The sequence below is a fragment of the Oncorhynchus nerka genome, linkage group LG2 (genome assembly GCF_034236695.1).
Source record: "Oncorhynchus nerka isolate Pitt River linkage group LG2, Oner_Uvic_2.0, whole genome shotgun sequence".
NCBI lineage: Eukaryota > Metazoa > Chordata > Actinopteri > Salmoniformes > Salmonidae > Oncorhynchus > Oncorhynchus nerka.
In genome coordinates, this window is record NC_088397.1 from 11,338,808 (window position 1) to 11,361,677 (window position 22,870).

At 47.5% G+C, this 22,870-nt stretch overlaps 1 protein-coding gene across 1 annotated transcript; it reads left to right on the forward strand.

Moving 5' to 3' along the window:
• Positions 1-532: 532 nt before the first annotated feature.
• LOC115128147 (potassium voltage-gated channel subfamily H member 8-like) lies at positions 533-17,559 on the forward strand. Its single transcript, XM_065020590.1, has 7 exons — positions 533-757; positions 1,030-1,176; positions 1,370-1,503; positions 4,565-4,826; positions 7,750-7,907; positions 10,405-10,612; positions 17,150-17,559. The coding sequence occupies exons 1-7, from the start codon at positions 628-630 to the stop codon at positions 17,557-17,559; spliced, it is 1,449 nt and encodes a 482-aa protein (XP_064876662.1). The 5' UTR covers positions 533-627.
• Positions 17,560-22,870: the final 5,311 nt, after the last annotated feature.

The following is a 22,870-nucleotide window of genomic DNA, read 5'->3' on the forward strand; positions in this document are numbered from 1 at the left end:
AGAGCCCCTAAAGCCTACTAATCAAACAACTAAATTACCCATAGAAATATTCAAGAGGCCGTATCTCCATCAAGCGCCAGGCAGCGCCACTCAAATCCCCCTACCACCCTTGACTCAAACAGGAACTGCATGTATATGTAATTGATGTCTTGACTTCATTCATGCATGAATTAACACAGTTCTGTGTGTTGCCTTTGGCCACTGATGCCCTTAATTTAAGCCAAGCTATGTGATTTGTTAGGTTTGCTCTTTCGTTCCCATACTCAGCCAGAGACCCGGCTTGGAGCAAAAACACAGCCTCATCGCCCTTACAATCACAAAGACTCACAAAGTCTTGCAAGTAATCCAGAGAAAAATATCATTCAACTTTTATACAAAGTTCAAAGGAGGTCTCTTTGATGTTCTTTATCCCAAATAGCATTTGAAACTCTTCCCTGTCTGTCTGTCTGTCTGTCTGTCTGTCTCTCTCTCTCTCTCTCTCTCTCTCTCTCTCTCTCTCTCTCTTTCTCTCTCTCTCTCTCAGACAGTAACTTTGTCCTGGGTAACGCCCAGGTGCAGTCGCTCTACCCCATTGTCTACTGCTCGGACGGCTTCTGCGAGCTGACCGGCTTCGCCCGCGGTGAGCTGATGCAAAAGAGCTGCAGGTGTCACTTCCTGTACGGCTCAGACACCAGCGAGAGCCTAAACACTCAGATCCAAAAGGCTCTGGACGAGCGGCAGGAATTTAAGACTGAGTGCATCCTGTACAAGAAGGGGGGTAAGGAAGGGAACCATCTTGGTTCTAGTTGACAGAGATTAGTCAGTGGTCTGGTAAGACTTTCTCCACAGGTCCCTCAGGGATTTCGATGGCTCTTTCTCAAATGCATCTATTCCCCTTCATCAAAGTCATTAGTCTAGTTTTCACTTGCTCAGTTGTTTCAGATAATTGCAGATGAAGGAGAGGACAGATGATCAAGGCCATTGAGACAGAGCCTATATGTTTTACTCCTCTCTGACCTATGGTTGTCTGTGTGTCTGTCTGTATCTCAGGAGAGCAGTTCTGGTGTCTGCTGGACATAGTACCCATCAAGAATGAGAAGGGAGAGGTGGTGCTGTTCCTGGTCTCCCACAAGGACATCACAGCGACCAGGAAGGACCAGCAGGACCAGGGGGACCATGGACAAGACTCAGACACTGGTGAGGGAGGGAGGGAGGGAGGTTCAGATGAAGGGAAAATGGGAGAGGGGTTGGAGGGAGAGGGATTGACAGTTACCTGATGAACAATGAATACGCTAATTACAGTACATCAAAAGGATCTTGTCTCCCTCCACCCCCACCCCTCGGCCTTGTCTCTCCCTCCACCCCCACCCCTCGGCCTGCCGGTCCCCAGACGAGGAGACAGGTCTGGAGGTGCACCAGATCACCCGCCCCCCAGGCTTTGACCACAATCGCCGGCGTAGTCGGGCCGTACTCTACCAGTTGTCTGGCCACTTGCAGAAACAGGACAAGCTCAAGATCAACAACGTGAGTACACTGTAACACATGGAGGGACAGTTACAGAAAACATCTTTGCAGTTAGCTACTGGAATTATAAAGAGCTGTAAAGAGCGATGCATTATGGGGGGTCTGTTAGAGCTCTGCTTCGCACGACATGTCCCCATATCACCCAGTTAGCAACATGTTTGTCCAATACATCTCACGTCATCCTATCATCACTCTTATATTGTCCAATACAGCCCATATCTCATCCTATCATCACTCTTATATTGTCCAATACAGCCCATATCTCATCCTATCATCACTCTTATATTCTCCAATACAGCCCATATCTCATCCTATCATCACTCTTATATTGTCCAATACAGCCCATATCTCATCCTATCATCACTCTTATATTGTCCAATACAGCCCATATCTCATCCTATCATCACTCTTATATTCTCCAATACAGCCCATATCTCATCCTATCATCACTCTTATATTGTCCAATACAGCCCATATCTCATCCTATCATCACTCTTATATTCTCCAATACAGCCCATATCTCATCCTATCATCACTCTTATATTGTCCAATACAGCCCATATCTCATCCTATCATCACTCTTATATTCTCCAATACAGCCCATATCTCATCCTATCATCACTCTTATATTCTCCAATACAGCCCATATAAGCACCTATAAACATCAAACCACCACTCCTATGGGTAATCACTTCCTCAACATTTCAATGGCGAAGGTGCATAAAGATGTAGGAATTCAGACAATGACGTCATTGTTTTTAGTACTACCCACAGAGTTCTTAAACTACGGTGCCCCATATGGTTCAATGTGCCAGTAAATCAGCACAATTTACTTTTTCATTTTTTTCCAAACTGCCATCGTCTTGGAGCTAGAATTTTTTGAAAACATTTTTAATTTCACCTTTATTTAACCAGGTGGGTTAGTTGAGGTAGATAGATGGGCTGTTTACAGATGGGCTATGCACAGGTGCAGTGATCTGTGAGCTGTTCGGACAGCTGGTGCTTAAAGCTAGTGAGGGACATATGAGTCTCCAGCTTCAGTGATTTTTGCAGTTCGTTCCAGTCATTGGCAGCAGAGAACTGGAAGGAAAGGCGACCAAAGGAGGAATTGGCTTTGGGGGTGACCAGTGAGATATACCTGCTGGAGCGCGTGCTACGAGTGGGTGCTGCTATGGTGACCAGTGAGCTGAGATAAAGCAGGGCTTTACCTAGCATAGATTTGTAGATAACCTGTAGCCAGTGGGTTTGGCGACGAGTATGAAGCGAGGGCCAACCAACGAGAGCGTACAGGTCGCAATGGTGGGTAGTGTATGGGGCTTTGGTGACAAAACGGATGGCACTGTGATAGACTGCATCCAATTTGTTGAGTCGAGTGTTGGAGGCTATTTTATAGATGACATCGCCGAAGTCGAGGATCGGTAGGATGGTCAGTTTTACGAAGGTATGTTTGGCAGCATGAGTGAAGGATGCTTTGTTGCGATATAGGAAGCTGATTCTAGATTTAATTTTGGATTGGAGATGCTTAATGTGAGTCTGGAAGGAGAGTTTAGAGTCTAACCAGACACCTAGGTGTTTGTAGTTGTCCACGTATTCTACGTCAGAGCCTTCCAGAGTAGTGATGCTGGACGGGTGGGCAGGTGCGGGCAGTGATCGATTGAATAGCATGCATTTAGTTTTACTTGCATTTAAGAGCAGTTGGAGGCCACGGAAGGAGAGTTGTATGGCATTGAAGCTTGTCTGGAGGTTAGTTAACACAGTGTCCAAAGAGGGGCCAGAAGTATACAGAATGGTGTCGTCTGCGTAGAGGTGGATCAGAGAATCACCAGCAGCAAGAGCGACATCATTGATGTATACAGAGAAGAGAGTCTGTCCAAGAATTTAACCCATAGAGACTTCCAGAGGTCCGGACATCAGGCCCTCTGATTTGACACACTGAACTCTATCAACGAAGTAGTTGGTAAACCAGGCCAGGCAATCATTTGAGAAACCAAGGCTGTCGAGTCTGCCAATAAGAATGTGGTGATTGACAGAGTCGAAAGCCTTGGCCAGGTCGATGAATACGGCTGCACAGTAAGGTCTCTTATCAATGGCGGTTATGATGTCATTTAGGACCTTGAGTGTGGCTGAGGTGCACCCGTGACCAGCTCTGAAACCAGATTGCATAGCGCAGAAGGTACGGTGGGATTCTAAATGGTCTGTAATCTGTTTGTTAACTTGGCTTTTGAAGACCTTAGAAAGATATATATAGAGTAGGATAGATATAGGTCTGTAGCAGTTTGGGTCTAGAGTGTCACCCCCTTTGAAGATGGGGATGACCGCGGCAGCTTTCCATTCTTTGGGGATCTCAGACGATACGAAAGAGAGGTTGAATGGGATCATAATAACCCTTTTGTTAGTAGCCGTGGTTCAAGATCTGTTTGTGCTGTATATCTAACTCCTATGGTCAATATCTGGCCGTTGGGTGACTAAGACGGCATCAGTGGCTCTGGGATCAGTCTTGTTCGTAAGGATAAACCCTTCAGTCATGGACTTACTTAATTACATAGGCCCATCCCTCCGTTGGGAGGTCATCAGGGCTTCTGTCCATCTCACTCTGTTCTGGGCCGTCTTCTCCAGATCATTCCATCCTATACCAGTTCTTTCTGTTCTGGGCTGTCTTCTCCAGATCCTTCCATCCTATACCGGTTTCTTTTTGTTCTGGGCCGTCTTCTCCAGATCCTTCCATCCTATACCGGTTTCTTTCTGTTCTTGGCCGTCTTCTCCAGATCCTTCCATCCATACCGGTTTCTTTTTGTTCTGGGCCGTCTTCTCCAGATCCTTCCATCCTATACCAGTTCTTTCTGTTCTTGGCCGTCTTCTCCAGATCCTTCCATCCTATACCGGTTTCTTTTTGTTCTGCGCCGTCTTTTCCAGATCCTTCCATCCTATACCAGTTATTTCTGTATCTGTCTCATGATCCCACATGGACTTTATTCATTCAGTGTATCATTTTTATTTACCTCTATTATAATGTCTTGGTGTTTGCCTTCGTGTTGTTATGATGTGTCATTTTTCTCTCCAGAGTATGTTTGGGGCGACCACCAACCCCATCCCTGAGTACAAGGTGGCTGCCACCCCAAAGTCTCGCTTCATCCTGCTACACTATGGGACCTTCAAGGCGGGCTGGGATTGGCTGATCCTGCTGGCCACTTTCTATGTGGCCATCACCGTGCCCTATAACGTTTGCTTCACCGTGGTGGAGGGGCGGGACGAGGGGGGTGGCTCTGGGGCTCGCAACCCCCCCAGTTACAGCGACATCTTGGTGGAGATTCTGTTCATCATTGGTAAGCCCACCCCTACCCCAGAATGTTACCCCTCCCCCACACCACAATGTTACTCCACCCCAGAATGTTAGCCCACTCCTACCCCAGAATGTTACCCCTCCCCACCCCTACCCCAGAATGTTACCCCTCCCCACCCCTACCCCAGAATGTTACCCCTCCCCTACCCCAGAATGTTACCCCTCCCCTACCCCAGTATTTTACCCCTCACACACCCCAGAATGTTACCCCACCCTCACCCCAGAATGTTACCCCTCACACACCCACACCCCAGAATGTTACCCCACCCACACCCCAGAATGTTACCCCTCCCACACCCCAGAATGTTACCCCTCCCACCCCCAGAATGTTACCCCTCCCACACCCCAGAATGTTACCCCTCCCACCCCCAGAATGTTACCCCTCCCACACCCCAGAATGTTACCCCACCCACACCCCAGAATGTTACCCTCCACACGCCAGAATGTTACCCCACCCACACCCCAGAATGTTACCCCACCCACACCCCAGAATGTTACCCCTCCCACACCCCAGAATGTTACCCCTGTAACACCCCAGAATGTTACCCCACCAACACCCCAGAATGTTACCCCTCCCACACCCCAGAATGTTACCCCTCCACACCCCAGAATGTTACCCCACCCACACCCCAGAATGTTACCCCTCCCACACCCCAGATTGTTACCCCTCCCACACCCCAGAATGTTACCCCTCCCCTACCCCAGAATGTTACCCCACCCACACCCCAGAATGTTACCCTTCCCCTACCCCAGAATGTTACCCCACCCACACCCCAGAATGTTACCCCTCCCACACCCCAGAATGTTACCCCTCCCACACCCCAGAATGTTACCCCTCCCACACCCCAGAATGTTACCCTCCCACACCCCAGAATGTTACCCCTCCCACACACCCCCAGTATGTTACCCCACCCACACCCCAGAATGTTACCCCACCCACACCCCAGAATGTTACCCCTCCCACCCCCAGAATGTTACCCCTCCCACCCCCAGAATGTTACCCCTCCCACCCCCAGAATGTTACCCTCCCACACCCCAGAATGTTACCCCTCCCACACCCCAAAATGTTACCCCTCCCACACCCCAGAATGTTACCCCTCCCACACCCCAGAATGTTACCCCTCCCACACCCCAGAATGTTACCCCACCCACACCCCAGAATGTTACCCCTCCCACACGAATGTTACCCCTCCCACACCCCAGAATGTTACCCCTCCCACACCCCAGAATGTTACCCCTCCCACACCCCAGAATGTTACCCCTCCCACACCCCAGAATGTTACCCCTCCCACACCCCAGAATGTTACCCCTCCCACACACCCCCAGTATGTTACCCCACCCACACCCCAGAATGTTACCCCACCCACACCCCAGAATGTTACCCCCCTCCCACACCCCAGAATGTTACCCCTCCCACACCCCAGAATGTTACCCCTCCCACACCCCAGAATGTTACCCCTCCACACCCCAGAATGTTACCCCTCCACACCCCAGAATGTTACCCTCCCACACCCCAGAATGTTACCCCTCCCACACCCCAGAATGTTACCCCTCCACACCCCAGAATGTTACCCCTCCCACACCCCAGAATGTTACCCCTCCCACACCCCAGAATGTTACCCCTCCCACACCCCAGAATGTTACCCCTCCCACACCCCAGAATGTTACCCCTCCACACCCCAGAATGTTACCCCACCTGTAACAGAGCGATGATTAAGCTGAAGACTTCTGTTAGCTCCCAGAGATAATGTCTAGGCTTTAACATTCAGATTACAACCGGGGTGACATTGTGGGCAGGCTAACACACTCTTGTGGCCCTGGAGACATGGGTTCAACCCCTCAGTCGCTCACACACCCATTGATTTAATAAACAATTGCATCATTCACTTCTCGATCATCATAACAGCCAATATTAATCCACATCCCATTAACATCCAAGGCACTTCCTCATCTAATTAACATCCAGCCAATCGTTTGAGGTGATCAATGAGCACTTCTGTATTTTATTAAACAGACTGATTACATTTCCACCTCTTGTTTCCAGACTGTTTACTGTGAGGGATTATGGTTATAATAACTAAGATCAATACCAAAAAGCTTCCTCTGTTACCCAGCAGGCACAACTGGTTGCAATGTCAAGTCATGGTTAAATTGTATACTGATTTTTTCCGTTCTTCTTGATGTCCCGTTTAGGGTTGCAAGATTCAGCAAACTTTCCCCAAATTTCCAGATCTTCCAGACGTCCTGGTTGTAGGATTCCAGATTTCCTGCTTATTCCTTTCCGTGTCCAGGAATCTTCCAGCCGGGATTCATGGAAAGCTGTGAATTTTGGGAATTACCAGAATTTTTCAACCCTAGTCCCTTTAAAAAAACTGTAAATTATGTTTTCAACAGTGGAGGCTGCTGAGGGGAGGACGGCTCATAATAATGTCTGGAACGGAGTCAATGGAACGGTATCAACCACATGGAAACCACGTCTTTGATTTGTTTGATACCATTTCATTGGCTCCGTTCCAGCCATTATTATGAGCCGTCCTCCCCTCAGCAGCCTCCACTGGTTTTCTAATGGTCGTAATCTCATTTATCTGACAAGATAACTTCTGCGTCTTTCCCAGACATATTGATGTTGACATGAAAATAAATGTCTTAACCTGGTTGTAATCTGACATCTCTACAACCGATTTATGACCAGGAACAACGTCATTATGACGTCCCATGCCAAATGTTGCTTGCTGGGTTGAATGATGATTGAATGATGGTTGAATGATCCCACTTCGGAGCGATCCTTTTTAACTGCTGTCTGTGTGTCCTCTGTTGTGTTTGTTATTGGTGTTCTATGTGTTGGCTGGTCCAATCGAAATGTCCCTTTTGTCCTATTCTATCTCACCATGTGTTTTCTGTGACAGACATTGCACTGAACTTCCGCACCACCTATGTGAGTACGACGGGTCAGGTGGTTTATGAAGCCCGCTCTATCTTTGTACACTACGCCACCTCCTGGCTGTTTGTTGACCTGATCGCCGCCCTGCCCTTTGACCTGCTCTACGCCTTCAATATCAGCGTGGTGGGTGTGCGGCACGTTCCCGCAACGCAGGCATGCACAGACATATGAGAAGACACACACACACACACACACACACACACACACACACACACACACACACACACACACACACACACACACACACACACATACACAAGCATACATACACAAGCATACATACTTTACACACACACACACACACACACACACACACACACACACACACACACACACACACACACACACACACACACACACACACACACACACACACACACACACAGACACACAGACACAGACAGACACACACACATATACACAAGCATACATACTTACACACACACACACACACACACACACACACACACACACACACACATACACACACACACACACACACACACACACACACACACACACACACACAGACACAGACACAGATACACATACACATACAGTACCAGTCAAAAGTTTGGACACACCTACTCATTCAAGGGTTTTTCTTTATTTTTACTATTTTCTACATTGTAGTAGTGGAGAAATCAAAACTATGAAATAACACATATGGCATCATGTTGTAACCAAAAAAGTGTTAAACAAATGAACATATTTTTGAGATTATTTAAAGTAGCCACCCCTTTGCCTTGATGACAGCTTTGCACACTCTCGGCCTTCTCTCAACCAGCTTCATGAGGAATGCTTTTCCAACAGTCTTGAAGGAGTTCCCACATTTGCTGAGCACTTGTTGGCGGCTTTTCCTTCACTCTGTGGTCCAACTCATCCCAAACCATCTCAATTGGGTTGAGGTCGGGTGATTGTGGAGGCCAGGTCATCTGATGCAGCACTCCATCACTCTCCTTACACAGCCTGGAGGTGTGTTGGGTCATTGTCCTGTTGAAAAACAAATGATAGTCCCACTAAGCCCAAACCAGATGGGATGGTGTATTGCTGCAGAATGCTGTGGTAGCCATGCTGGTTAAGTGTGCCTGGAATTCTAAATAAATCACAGACAGTGTCACCAGCAAAGCACCACCACACCATCACACCTCCTCCTCCATGCTTCCCAGTGGGAAATACACATGCGGAGATCATCCGTTCACCTACCCTGCATCTCAAAAAAACTTGGCGGATTGAACCAAAATTCTCACATTTGGACTCATGCAACCAAAGGACAGATTTCCATTGGTCTAATGTCCATTGCTTGTGTTGTTTGGCCCAAGCATGTCGCTTCGTATTATTGGTGTCCTTTAGCAGTGATTTCTTTGCAGCAATTCGACCATGAAGGCCTGATTCAACCAGTCTCCTCTCAACAGTTGATGTTGAGATGTGTCTGTTACTTGAACTCTGTGAAGCATTTATTTGGGCTGCAATCTGAGGTGCTAATGAAACGTATCCTCTGTAGCAGAGGTAACTCTGTGTCTTCCTTTCCTGTGGCGGTCTTCATGAGAGCCAGTTTCATCATATAGCTTGATGGTTTTTGCAACATCACTTGAAGAAACTTTAAAAGTTCTTGTCATTTTCCACATTGACTGACCTTCATGTCTTAAAGTAATAATGGACTGTCATTTCTCTTTGCTTATTTGAGCTGTTCTTGCCATAATATGGACTTGATCATTTACCCAATAGGGCTATCTTCTGTATACCCCCCTACCTTGTCACAACACAACTGATTGGCTGAAATGCATTACGAAGGAAAGCAATTCTACAAATGAACTTTTAACAAGACACACCTGTTAATTTAAATGCATTCCAGGTGACTACCTCATGAAGCTGGTTGAGAGAATGCCAAGAGTGTGCAAAGCTGTCATCAAGACTAAGGGTGGCTATTTGAAGAATCTCAAATATAAAATATATCTGGATTTGTTTTACACTTTTTTGGTTACTACATAATTCCATATGTGTTATTTCATAGTTTTGATGTCTTCACTATTATTCTACAAAGAAGAGATTAGTAAAAATAAAGAAAAACACTTGAATGAGTAGGTGTGTCCAAACATTTGACTGGTACTGTACATAGAAACACACACGCAGAATGGTGACTGATCACTTTGTTCTTTGACCAAAGGGCTTCATAGGACATGGGGGTGCAGCCAGCCAGGGACTGGGGTGTGTCTGTCTGTGTGTGAGGAATAGGTCATGTTTGTGTGAGACGTATTGAGCCATCAGTCACACCGAGTCTCCCCAGGCTTTAATGGTGTCCAGTGACGTATCAATACCAGCCTCCTGCTGTGTCATCGATCCCCGAACCAAGAACATTTCTCACAACAACACCTCAAAGGCATCACTCAACTGTCAAACTTTCCAACTTTCAAGAACACACACACACACACACACACACACACACACACCACACACACACACACACACACACACACACACACACACACACACACACACACACACACACACACACACACACACACACACACACACACACACACACACACACACACACACATGCACTCTGTCAATACCAATGACCATTGACCCCTCCCTCCCCTCCTGTTCCCCTGTGCAGTACTTTGGGGTCCACCTGCTGAAGACAGTGCGGTTACTGCGTCTCCTGAGGCTGCTCCAGAAGCTGGAGCGTTACTCTGAGTACAGCGCCGTGGTTCTCACCCTGCTCATGTCTACTTTCGCCCTGCTGGCCCACTGGATGGCCTGCGTCTGGTACTTCATCGGACGCAAGGAGATCGAGAGCAACAGCCTGAGCTCCTGGGATAATGGTGGGTAAACCTGGCAACAAACTAAAACACACACACACACACACACACGAAAACCTATTAAATGGTATTTTAGTTATTAGTTCAATGATAATGAAGAGCTATTGGGACATTGGATAGTTAGCAACTTCCCACACATGTAAAGACACAGTGACTCCTTGATGGTAACTCCACACATGTAAAGACACAGTGACTCCTTGATAGTAACTCCACACATGTAAAGACAGTTACTCCTTGATGGTAACTCCACACATGTAAAGACAGTTACTCCTTGATGGTAACTCCACACAATGGAAGACACAGTGACTCCTTGATGGTAACTCCACACATGTAAAGACAGTTATTCCTTGATGGTAACTCCACACAATGGAAGACACAATGACTCCTTGATGGTAACTCCACACAATGGAAGACACAATGACTCCTTGATGGTAACTCCACACAATGGAAGACACAATGACTCCTTGATGGTAACTCCACACATGTAAAGACAGTTACTCCTTGATGGTAACTCCACACAATGGAAGACACAGTTACTCCTTGATGGTAACTCCACACAATGGAAGACACAGTGACTCCTTGATGGTAACTCCACACATGTAAAGACAGTTACTCCTTGATGGTAACTCCACACAATGGAAGACACAGTTACTCCTTGATGGTAACTCCACACATGTAAAGACAGTTACTCCTTGATGGTAACTCCACACATGTAAAGACAGTTACTCCTTGATGGTAACTCCACACAATGGAAGACACAGTGACTCCTTGATGGTAACTCCACACAATGGAAGACACAGTTACTCCTTGATGGTAACTCCACACAATGGAAGACACAGTGACTCCTTGATGGTAACTCCACACAATGGAAGACACAGTTACTCATTGATGGTAACTCCACACAATGGAAGACACAGTGACTCCTTGATGGTAACTCCTCACATGTAAAGACACAGTTACTCCTTGATGGTAACTCCACACAATGGAAGACACAGTTACTCCTTGATGGTAACTCCTCACACTCAAAGACACAGTTACTCCTTGATGGTAACTCCACACAATGGAATACACTGTGACTCCTTGATGGTAACTCCACACATGTAAAGACAGTTACTCCTTGATGGTAACTCCACACAATGGAATACACTGTGACTCCTTGATGGTAACTCCACACATGTAAAGACAGTTACTCCTTGATGGTAACTCCACACAATGGAAGACACAGTTACTCCTTGATGGTAACTCCACACAATGGAAGACACAGTTACTCCTTGATGGTAACTCCACACAATGGAAGACACTGTGACTCCTTGATGGTAACTCCACACAATGGAAGACACAGTTACTCCTTGATGATAACTCCACACATGTAAAGACAGTTACTCCTTGATGGTAACTCCAGCAGTGTTGAGCTGTTTGTCCAGCCCTGATTCCAGAATGACAATATCCAACCACAAGACTTTGGATAGCTGTTTTCTATTTTCTACAGTTATATATTAGCATCACGTAGCCAGCAACATGACCTTGTAACAAACAATGATCAGTTTGTGCTCTTCCATACATATGACTCCATCCTACTCTCCCTTTTTATTCTCTTGTCCTTGGAACTGTTTCTTTCGTTCAATAATAGTTAGCTGGTCCTCTGTCTGTTAGTTAGCTGGTCCCCTGACTGTTAGTTAGCTGGTCCTCTGACTGTTAGTTAGCTGGTCCTCTGTCTGTCAGTTAGCTGGTCCTCTGTCTGTCAGTTAGCTGGTCCTCTGTCTGTCTCTCAGTTAGCTGGTCCCCTGTCTGTCAGTTAGCTGGTCCTCTGTCTGTCTCTCAGTTAGCTGGTCCTCTGTCTGTCAGTTAGCTGGTCCTCTGTCTGTTAGCTCTCAGTTAGCTGGTCCTCTGTCTGTCAGTTAGCTGGTCCTCTCTGTCTCCTCAGTTAGCTGGTTCTGCTGTCAGTTAGCTGGTCCTCTGTCTGTAAAGCACAGTTAGCTGGTCCTGTCTGTCTGTTCTCTTGAGTTAGCTGGTCCTCTGTCTGTCATGTTGTTATTGGTCCTCTGTCTGTCAGTTAGCTGGTCCTCTGTCTGTCAGTTACTGTTGCTGGTCCTCTGTCTGTCAGTTGTTGCTGGTGATGTCAGGTGTCCTTGATGTCATGTTAGCTGGTCCTGATGTCATGTCAGTTAGCTGGTCCTCTGTCAGTGACTCAGTTGCTGGTCCTCTGTCTGTCAGTTAGCTGGTCCTCCTGTCTGTCAGTTAGCTGGTCCTTGTCTGGTCCTCTGTCTGTCAGTGCTGGTCCTCTGTCACTCAGTTACTCCTTGATGGTCCTCTGTCTGTCAGTTGAGTTAGTCTGTCAGTTAGCGTCCTGATGTCTGTCTGGTCTCCCTGTCTGTCAGTTAGCTGGTCCCTGTCTGTCAGTTAGCTGGTCCCCTGTCTGTCAGTTAGCTGGTCCTCTGTCTGTCAGTTAGCTGGTCCCGTCTGTCTGTCAGTTAGCTGGTCCTGATGTCTGTCAGTTATGTTTGATGGTCCTCATGTCAGTGTGTTGATGTCATGTTAGCAGTGGTGTTGATGGTCTGTCTGTCAGTTAGCTGGTCCTCTGTCTGTCATGTTACTGTCCTCTGATAGTCCACACATGTAGCTGGTCCCCTGTGTCAGTTAGCTGGTCCTCTGTCTGTCAGTTAGCTGGTCCTCTGTCTGTCAGTTAGCTGGTCTCTGATGTTAGCTGGTCCTCTGTCAGTTAGCTGGTCCTCTGTCTGTCAGTTAGCTGGTCCTCTGTCTGTCTCACACTCAGTTAGCTGGTCCTCTGTCTGTCAGTTAGCTGGTCCTCTGTCTGTCAGTTAGCTGGTCCTCTGTCTGTCAGTTAGCTGGTCTGTCTCTGTCCTCTGTCTGTCAGTTAGCTGGTCCCTCTGTCTGTCTAGCTGGAAGTCCTCTGTCTGTCAGTTAGCTGGTCAGTTCTGGTCTGTCTGTCAGTTAGCTGGTCCTCTGTCTGTCAGTTAGCTGGTCCTCTGTCTGTCAGTTAGCTGGTCCTCTGTCTGTCAGTTAGCTGGTCCTCTGTCTGTCAGTTAGCTGGTCCTCTGTCTGTCAGTTAGCTGGTCCCCCTGTCTGTCAGTTAGCTGGTCCTCTGTCTGTCAGTTAGCTGGTCCTCTGTCTGTCAGTTAGCTGGTCCCTCTGTCTGTAAAGACAGTTACTCAGTTAGCTGGTCCTCTGTCTGTAAACAGTTAGCTGGTCCTCTGTCTGTCAGTTAGCTGGTCCTGTCTGAGTTGGTCCTCTGTCTGTCAGTTAGCTGGTCCTCACTCTGTCAGTGGTAGCTCCACACTCAAAGACACTGTCTTCTCTTGTTAACTGGTCACTGTCTGTCAGTTAGCTGGTCCTTCTGTCTGTCAGTTAGCTGGTCCCACTGTCTGTCAGTTAGCTGGTCCTCTGTCTGTCAGTTAGCTGGTCCTTGATGTCTCCTCAGTTAGCTGGTCCTGATGTCTGTCAGTTAGCTGGTCCTCTGTCTGTCAGTTAGCTGGTCCTCCACACTGTAAAGACACACTGACTCCTTGATGGTAACTCCACACACTCAAAGACACAGTTACTCCTTGATGGTAACTCCTCTCATGTAAAGACAGTTCCTGGTAACTCCCTGTCTGACTCAGTTAGCTGTAAAGACAGTGACTCCTTGATGTAACTTTCAATGTAAAGACAGTTGTCAGTTGCTGGTCCTCACTGTCTGTCAGTTGATGGTCCTCTGTCTGTCAGTTAGTTAGCTGGTCCTCCACACATGTAAAGACAGTGTTAGCTGGTAAAGACACAGTGTCTCCTTGTTAAGCTCCTCTGTCTCAAAGACACAGTTAGCTCCTTGATGGTCTCTCACACATGTAAAGACTGACTCCTTGATAGTCCACACATGTAAAGACAGTCTCTGTCTGGAAGACACAGTTAGCTCCTCTGTCAGATGGTAACTCTGTCAACAGAACTGTCTAACTCACACATGTAAAGACAGTTAGCATGTGGTGACCTTGATAGTAACTCCTCTGTACAGACAGTTACTCCTTGCTGGTAACTCCTCACCATGGACAGGGTCTCATGTAAAGAACAGTTAGCTGGTAACTCCCACCATGGACTGGTTCTCATGGTCCAACAATAGTTACTCCTGGTCCCTGAGCTGTCTGTCAGTTAGACTGGTCTACAGTTATATATTCATGTCATGACCTCTGTCAAATGTCAGTTTGTGCATTCCAGAACATATGACTCCATCCTACTGGTCCCCTTTTTTATTCTCTTGTCTCTGTCTGTCAGTTAGCTGGTCCTCTGTCTGTCAGTTAGCTGGTCCTCTGTCTGTCAGTTAGCTGGTCCTCTGTCTGTCAGTTAGCTGGTCCTCTGTCTGTCAGTTAGCTGGTCCTCTGTCTGTCAGTTGGCTGGTCCTCTGTCTGTCAGTTAGCTGGTCCTCTGTCTGTCAGTTAGCTGGTCCTCTGTCTGTCAGTTAGCTGGTCCTCTGTCTGTCAGTTAGCTGGTCCTCTGTCTGTCAGTTAGCTGGTCCTCTGTCTCTCAGTTAGCTGGTCTGTCTGTCAGTTAGCTGGTCCTCTGTCTGTCAGTTAGCTGGTCCTCTGTCTGTGTCAGTTAGCTGGTCTGCTGTCTGTCTCATACTGGTCCTCAATCACCTGGTCCTCTGTCTGGGTTAGCTGGTCCTCTGTCTGTCAGTTAGACATTTGTCAGTTTGGACTGTCTGTGGGTTCAGCTGGTCCTCTGTCTGTCAGTTAGCTGGTCCTCTGGTCACAGCTGGTAGCTCTGTCTGTCAGTTAGCTGGTCCTCTGTCTGTCAGTTAGCTGTCACTCTTCTTGTGACTGGTCCTCTGTCTGTCAGTTAGCTGGTCCTCTGTCTCACAGTTAGCTGGTCCTCTGATTTCAGTTAGCTGGACCTCTGTCTCTCAACAGTCCTCTGTCTGTCAGGGGCTGGTCCTCTGGTCTGCAGTTAGCTGGTCCTCTGTCTGTCAGTTAGCTGGTCACTCTGTCTGTCAGTTAGCTGGTCATCTGACTGAAGATTACTTCTGACTGCAGTTACCATGGTCCTCTGTCTGTCAGTTAGCAGCCAACCACTACTCTCTCTCTCTCTGTGTGGTGTGTGTGTCTGTCTGTGTGTGTGTGTGTGTGTGTGTGTGTGCTGTGTGTGTGTCAGTGTGTCGTGTCTGCAATACTGTCCTCAATCACCCCGAGGCACCATGGACTTCTGCATCACCTCAGACTCACAGACACCATGGATATCAGGGTCAAATAGAACATTCAACAATGGACAGGGTCTCAATTACTTTCATTTGCACCATGGACTGGAGTGTCGGATGAATGGAGTTTGCAGAATTCATTGGTTACTTGCACCTGGCAACTCAATCTGCACAGAAATATTTTAAATGACTTCTAGTATTTGAAACAGAACATACTTCAACACCATGGGATGCAGAGAGGGTGTCTCAGGGGTTTATTGGAAGGTAGATTACATGAGACAGAAGATAGGGCTTCAACACCATGGACTGGGTCTCTCTCTACAGAACTCTGTCTCTCTGGACAGGGTCACCACATACTCAACACTCTGTGGTCTGTCATATACAGAACATACTTCAACACCATGGACAGGGTCTGCATTCAGAACATACTGCAGCACCATGGACTGGGTCTGCATACAGAACATACTTCAACACCATGGACAGGGTCTGCATTCAGAACATACTGCAGCACCATGGACTGGGTCTGCATACAGAACATACTTCAACACCATGGACAGGGTCTGCATACAGAACATACTTCAACACCATGGACTGGGTCTGCGCATACAGAACATACTTCAACACCATGGACTGGGTCTGCGTACAGAACATACTTCAACACCATGGACTGGGTCTGCATTCAGAACATACTTCAACACCATGGACTGGGTCTGCGTACAGAACATACTTCAACACCATGGACAGGGTCTGCATACAGAACATACTTCAACACCATGGACTGGGTCTGCATTCAGAACATACTTCAACACCATGGACAGGATCTGCATTCAGAACATACTGCAGCACCATATACAACTCCAGGGACTAGAGAGACAGTGCTGTCTGGCTCTGCATGTACAGGATAAATGAACACTGAATAAGAAGTCAGTATCACTGACTGCACTCAAGGCACGGATGCACACACACAGACACATACAAACACACATAGAAACACACACACACACACACACACACACACACACACACACACACACACACACACACACACACACACACACACACACACACACACACACACACACATTCACACACACACACACACATACACACACACACACACACACACACACACACATACACACATACACACAAACATACAAACATACAAACACACACACATACAAACACACACACACACACACAAATAATCACTGTGTCCTTTGGGTCCGTGGTGTCTGGTTCACATGTTCATGCAGCAATCTACTTAAAGGTCATTAAATAACTGCAGGAGAATTTGCATTTCTGTGACATTTCTACTAAGTGATATAAATATTAACACTGTTCTCTAATCTCCCCAGGCTGGCTTCATGAACTGGCAAAACGTCTCGACACCCCTTACTTCCTGTCCCCTTTAACATCATTCCTCGGAGTCACTGATTCGCTGCACACTTCTAGAACGAATGGGTTGGCAGCCAATTACAATCACTGGAACACATCAGGGTCTGAGCCGATTGGACAGGATTTCTCCTCCTCCTTCAGCTCCGGCCAATGGAACGTCAGCGAGGCGGGGCAGAGCCAGGTGAATGGCTCAGGGGCCTCGGGGGCGGCGCTAGGAGGCGGGCCGTCAGTGAGGAGCTCCTACGTGACGTCTCTGTACTTCGCTCTGAGCAGTCTGACCAGCGTGGGCTTCGGAAACGTCTCAGCCAACACCGACTCAGAGAAGATCTTCTCCATCTGCACCATGCTCATAGGAGGTGAGACACGCTGACTCACTGTTAGGAGGTCAGACACGCTGACTCACTGTTAGGAGGTGAGACACGCTGACTCACTGTTAGGAGGTGAGACACGCTGACTCACTGTTAGGAGGTGAGACACGCTGACTCACTGTTAGGAGGTGAGACACGCTGACTCACTGTTAGGAGGTGAGACACGCTGACTCACTGTTAGGAGGTGAGACACGCTGACTCACTGTTAGGAGGTGAGACACGCTGACTCACTGTTAGGAGGTGAGACACGCTGACTCACTGTTAGGAGGTGAGACACGCTGACTCACTGTTAGGAGGTGAGACACACTGACTCACTGTTAGGAGGTGAGACACGCTGACTCACTGTTAGGAGGTGAGACACGCTGACTCACTGTTAGGAGGTGAGACACGCTGACTCACTGTTAGGAGGTGAGACACGCTGACTCACTGTTAGGAGATGAGACACGCTGACTCACTGTTAGGAGGTGAGACACGCTGACTCACTGTTAGGAGGTGAGACACGCTGACTCACTGTTAGGAGGTGAGACACGCTGACTCACTGTTAGGAGGTGAGACACGCTGACTCACTGTTAGGAGGTGAGACACGCTGACTCACTGTTAGGAGGTGAGACACGCTGACTCACTGTTAGGAGGTGAGACACGCTGACTCAGTGTTTAGGAGGTGATGTGACGGTCACAATGAAAGTTTATCACATCTCTGCCTTCCTGCCTTGTGGTTCTGTAAACACTATCAGCACACTTGGTCAAGCACAAGGTGAGCCCTAAAACATGGCCCCCAGCCCTGGCACCATGGCAACCCCATCCCATAACTACTGTGTTCTCAGATTGCCCATCCAAGGCAGGGGTGAGACAGGGAGGGTCAAGGAGTTGAGTGGGACGTTATATAAACCTTAACCTTTCCATCTAATTTAACACAGAGTTCAACCACATCAGCAGGAGTGTTTACCAGAGTTGGTTCAACCAAACTCAATCATATATCAACACACGTCTGATGTTGGCGTAATGTTGACATGATGTTGACATGATGTTGAGGTGATGTTGAGGTTATGTTGATGTGATGTTGACGTGATGGTGATGTTGAGGTGATGTTGAGGGGATTTTGGGTTGATGTTGAGGTTATGTTGATGTGATGTTGAGGTTATGTTGAGGTTATGTTGAGGTGATGTTGACATGATGTTGATGTGATGTTGACATGATGTTGAGGTGATGTTGATGTTGATGTGATGTTGACGTGATGGTGATGTTGAGGTGATGTTGATTTTGGGTTGATGTTGAGTTATGTTGATGATGTTGATGTTGAGGTTGATGTTGAGGTTATGTTGAGGTGATGTTGACATTTTGGTTGATGTTGAGGTGATGTGATGTTGAGGTTATGTTGAGGATGTTGAGGTGATGTTGACATGATGTTGATGTGATGTTGACGTGATGTTGAGGTGATGTTGAGGGGAGGTTGATGTTGAGGTTATGTTGAGGTTATGTTGATGTGATGTTGAGGTTATGTTGATATGATGTTGAGGTGATGTTGATGTGATGTTGACGTGATGTTGACGCGTGATGTTGACGTGATGTTGTTATGTTGACGTGATGTTGACGTGATGTTGACATGATGTTGGCGTTATGTTGACGTGATGTGATGTTGATGTGATGTTGATGTTGAGGTGATGTTGACGTTACGCGTGATGTTGACGTTATGTTGACGTGATGTTGGCGTGATGTTGACATGATGTTGACTGATGTGATGTTGAGGTGATGTTGAGGTGATGTTGACGTTATGTTGATGTGATGTTGAGGTTATGTTGATGTGATGTTGACGTGATGTTGAGGTGATGTTGATGTGATGTTGATTTGATGTTGACATGATGTTGAGGTGATGTTGACATGATGTTGATGGTGACGTGATGTTGAGGTTATGTTGAGTGATGTTGAGGTTTACTGTTGATGTTTGATGTTGAGGTGACGCTGACTCACTGATTGATGTTGATGTTGACATGATGTTGATGTTGAGGTGATGTTGAGGTGATGATGATGTGATGTTGAGGTTATGTTGATGTGATGTTGACATGATGTTGAGGTGATGTTGACATGATGTTGACATGATGTTGAGGTTATGTTGATGTGATATTGACGTGATGTTGATGTGATGGTGATGTTGAGGTGATGTTGAGGGGATTTTGGGTTGATGTTGAGGTTATGTTGATGTGATGTTGAGGTTATGTTGAGGTTATGTTGACGTGATGTTGAGGTGATGTTGAGGTGATGTTGAGGGATTTTGGGTTGATGTTGAGGTTATGTTGAGGTTATGTTGATGTGATGTTGAGGTTATGTTGATATGATGTTGAGGTGATGTTGATGTGATGTTGCGTGATGTTGCGTTTTGTTGGCGTGATGTTCGTGATGTAAACACGTGATGTTGACGTTATGTTGACGTTAAGCGTGATGTGATGTGATGATGTTGAGGTGATGTTGACGTTATGTTGACATGATGTTGCGTTATGTTCCCGTGATGTTGACGTGATGTTCTCAGTTGACATGATCCATGAGTGATGAGGTGATGTTGAGTGGTGATGTTGATGTTGAGGTGATGTTGATGATGATATGTTGATGTGATGTTGACCTTGTTGATGATGATGTCTGATGTTGAGCGTGATGTTGAGATGTTGACCACATGATGTTGAATGATGTTGAGAGTGATGTTGATGTGATGTTGAATGATGTTGAATGATGTTGATGTGATGTTGGCGTGATGTTGACATGATGTTGATGTGATGTTGATGGTGATGTTGATGGTGTGATGTTGAGGTGATGTTGATGTGATGTTGAGGTGATGTTGACATGATGTTGAGGTGATGTTGACATGATGTTGAGGTGATGATGATGTGATGTTGAGGTTATGTTGATGTGATGTTGAGGTTATGTTGACATGATGTTGACATGATGTTGACATGATGTTGAGGTTATGTTGATGTTGAGGTTATGTTGATGTGATGTTGACATGATGTTGAGGTGATGTTGACATGATGTTGACATGATGTTGAGGTTATGTTGATGTGATATTGTTGATGTTGATGTTGATGGTGATGTTGAGGTGATGTTGAGGGGATTTGGGTTGATGTTGAGGTTATGTTGAGGTGATGTTGATGTGATGTTGAGGTTATGTTGAGGTTATGTTGATGTGATGTTGAGGTGATGTTGAGGTGATGTTGAGTGTTGATGTTTGATGTTGATATGATGTTGACGTTATGTTGACGTGATGTTGACGTTTTGATGTTGACGTGATGTTGATGTTGACATGATGTTGACGTTATGTTGATGTTGACGTGATGTTGTTGATGTGATGTTGACGTGATGTTGACGTTATGTTGACGTGATGTTGACGTTATGTTGACGTGATGTTGACGTGATGTTGACATGATGTTGACATGATGTTGACGTGATGTGATGTTGAGGTGATGTTGAGGTGATGTTGACGCGATGTTGAGGTGATGTTGATGTGATGTGATGTTGAGGTGATGTTGACATGATGTTGAGATGATGGTGACGTGATGTTGACGTGATGTTGAGGTTATGTTGATGTGATGTTGAGGTTATGTTGATGTGATGTTGATGTGATGTTGACGTGATGTTGAGGTGATGTTGATGTGATGTTGATTTGATGTTGACATGATGTTGAGGTGATGTTGACATGATGTTGAGATGATGTTGACGTGATGTTGAGGTTGATGTTGATGTTGAGATGTTGATGTTGACATGATGTTGACGTGATGTTGAGGTGATGATGATGTGATGTTGAGGTGATGTTGAGGTGATGTTGATGTGATGTTGACTTCAGGTCTGTAGCTAGTAGGAGGCCAGTGGTCCACACACAGACGACAGATTGGAAGAGGTCTGTCAGCAAAATAAATATGTTGAGAGTTAGAAGCCTCTCGTGCTCGGCTTGCTCTTTGATTAACTGAGGATTGCCTCCCAAAACAATCTAGTGTCAGGGACACACCGTGACATGTCGCTATGGCAACGGAGGCAGCTGGGCAGAGCAGGATGCCAGTTAGGAAGCACTTTGATGCCAAGATTGTGCCAGTCTGAGCCCTGGAAAGGGTTGGAACTCAGACCACATCCTTAGAGATTACTGTAGAAAACAAGAATGGATGGATGGAGGGGAATGGATGGATGGATGGAGGGAGGGAGGGAGGGAGGGAGGGAGGGAGGAGGGAGGATGGATGGAGGGGGAGGGAGGGATCGAGGAGTGGATGGATGGAAGGAGGGTGGGAGGGTGGGATTGAGGAATGGATAGAGGGAGGGCAGGAGGGTGGATGGCTGTATGAATGAATCCACTAACTGTTCACCAATATCAATTGTCCAGTAATTGATCAACAACAATTCCATCAAATTAGCACTGTGCTGAACCAGTGAAGACAATCAACCACTCTTCCACCTCTCCCTCTCCACCCCTCTCCCTCTCTCTCTCCCTCTCCAACCCCTCCACCCCTCTCCCTCTCCAACCCCTCTCCCTCTCCAACCCCTCCACCCCTCCCCTCTCTCTCTCCCTCTCCAACCCCTCCACCCCTCTCCCTCTCCAACCCCCCACCCCTCTCCCTCTCCAACCCTCCACCCCTCTCCCTCTTCCTCTCCAACCCTCCACCCCTCTCCCTCTCCAACCCTTCACCCCTCTCCCTCTCAACCCCTCCACCCTTCTCCCTCTCCAACCCCTCCACCCCTCCCTCTCCACCCCTCTTCCTCTCCACCCCTCCCTCTTCACCCCTCCCCTCCACCCCTCTCCCTCTCCACCCCTCCCCTCCCCCTCTTCCTCTCCACCCCTCCACCCCTCTTCCTCTCCACCCCTCCCTCTCCACCCCTCTTCCTCTCCACCCCTCCCTCTCCACCCCTCCACCCCTCTTCCTCTCCACCCCTCTCCCCCTCCCTCTCCACCCCTCCACCTCTTCTTCTCCCTCTCCACCCCTCCCTCTCCACCCCTCCACCTCTCCTTCTCCCTCTCCACCCCTCCCTCTCCACCCCTCCACCTCTCCTTCTCCCTCTCCACCCCTCCCTCTCCACCCCTCCACCTCTCCTTCTCCACCCTTCCACCACCCCTCCCTCTCTACCCCTCCACCTCTCCCTTTCAACCCCTCCACCCCTCTCCCTCTCAAACCCTCCACCCCTCTCCCTCTCCAACCCTTCACCCCTCTCCCTCTCAACCCCTCCACCCTTCTCCCTCTCCCTCTCCAACCCCTCCACCCCTCTTCCTCTCCACCCCTCCACCCCTCCCCTCCCCTCTTCCTCTCCACCCTCCACCCCTCCCTCTCCACCCCTCCACCCCTC

Excerpts from the sequence above, each read along its gene's own strand:
- LOC115128147 (XM_065020590.1), top strand. The coding sequence starts at position 628 with ATGCAAAAGAGCTGCAGGTGTCACTTCCTGTACGGCTCAGACACCAGC. Across the intron at positions 7,908-10,404 it reads ACGCCTTCAATATCAGCGTG|TACTTTGGGGTCCACCTGCT; the intron begins GTGGGTGTGCGG and ends TCCCCTGTGCAG. Across the intron at positions 10,613-17,149 it reads CCTGAGCTCCTGGGATAATG|GCTGGCTTCATGAACTGGCA; the intron begins GTGGGTAAACCT and ends TAATCTCCCCAG.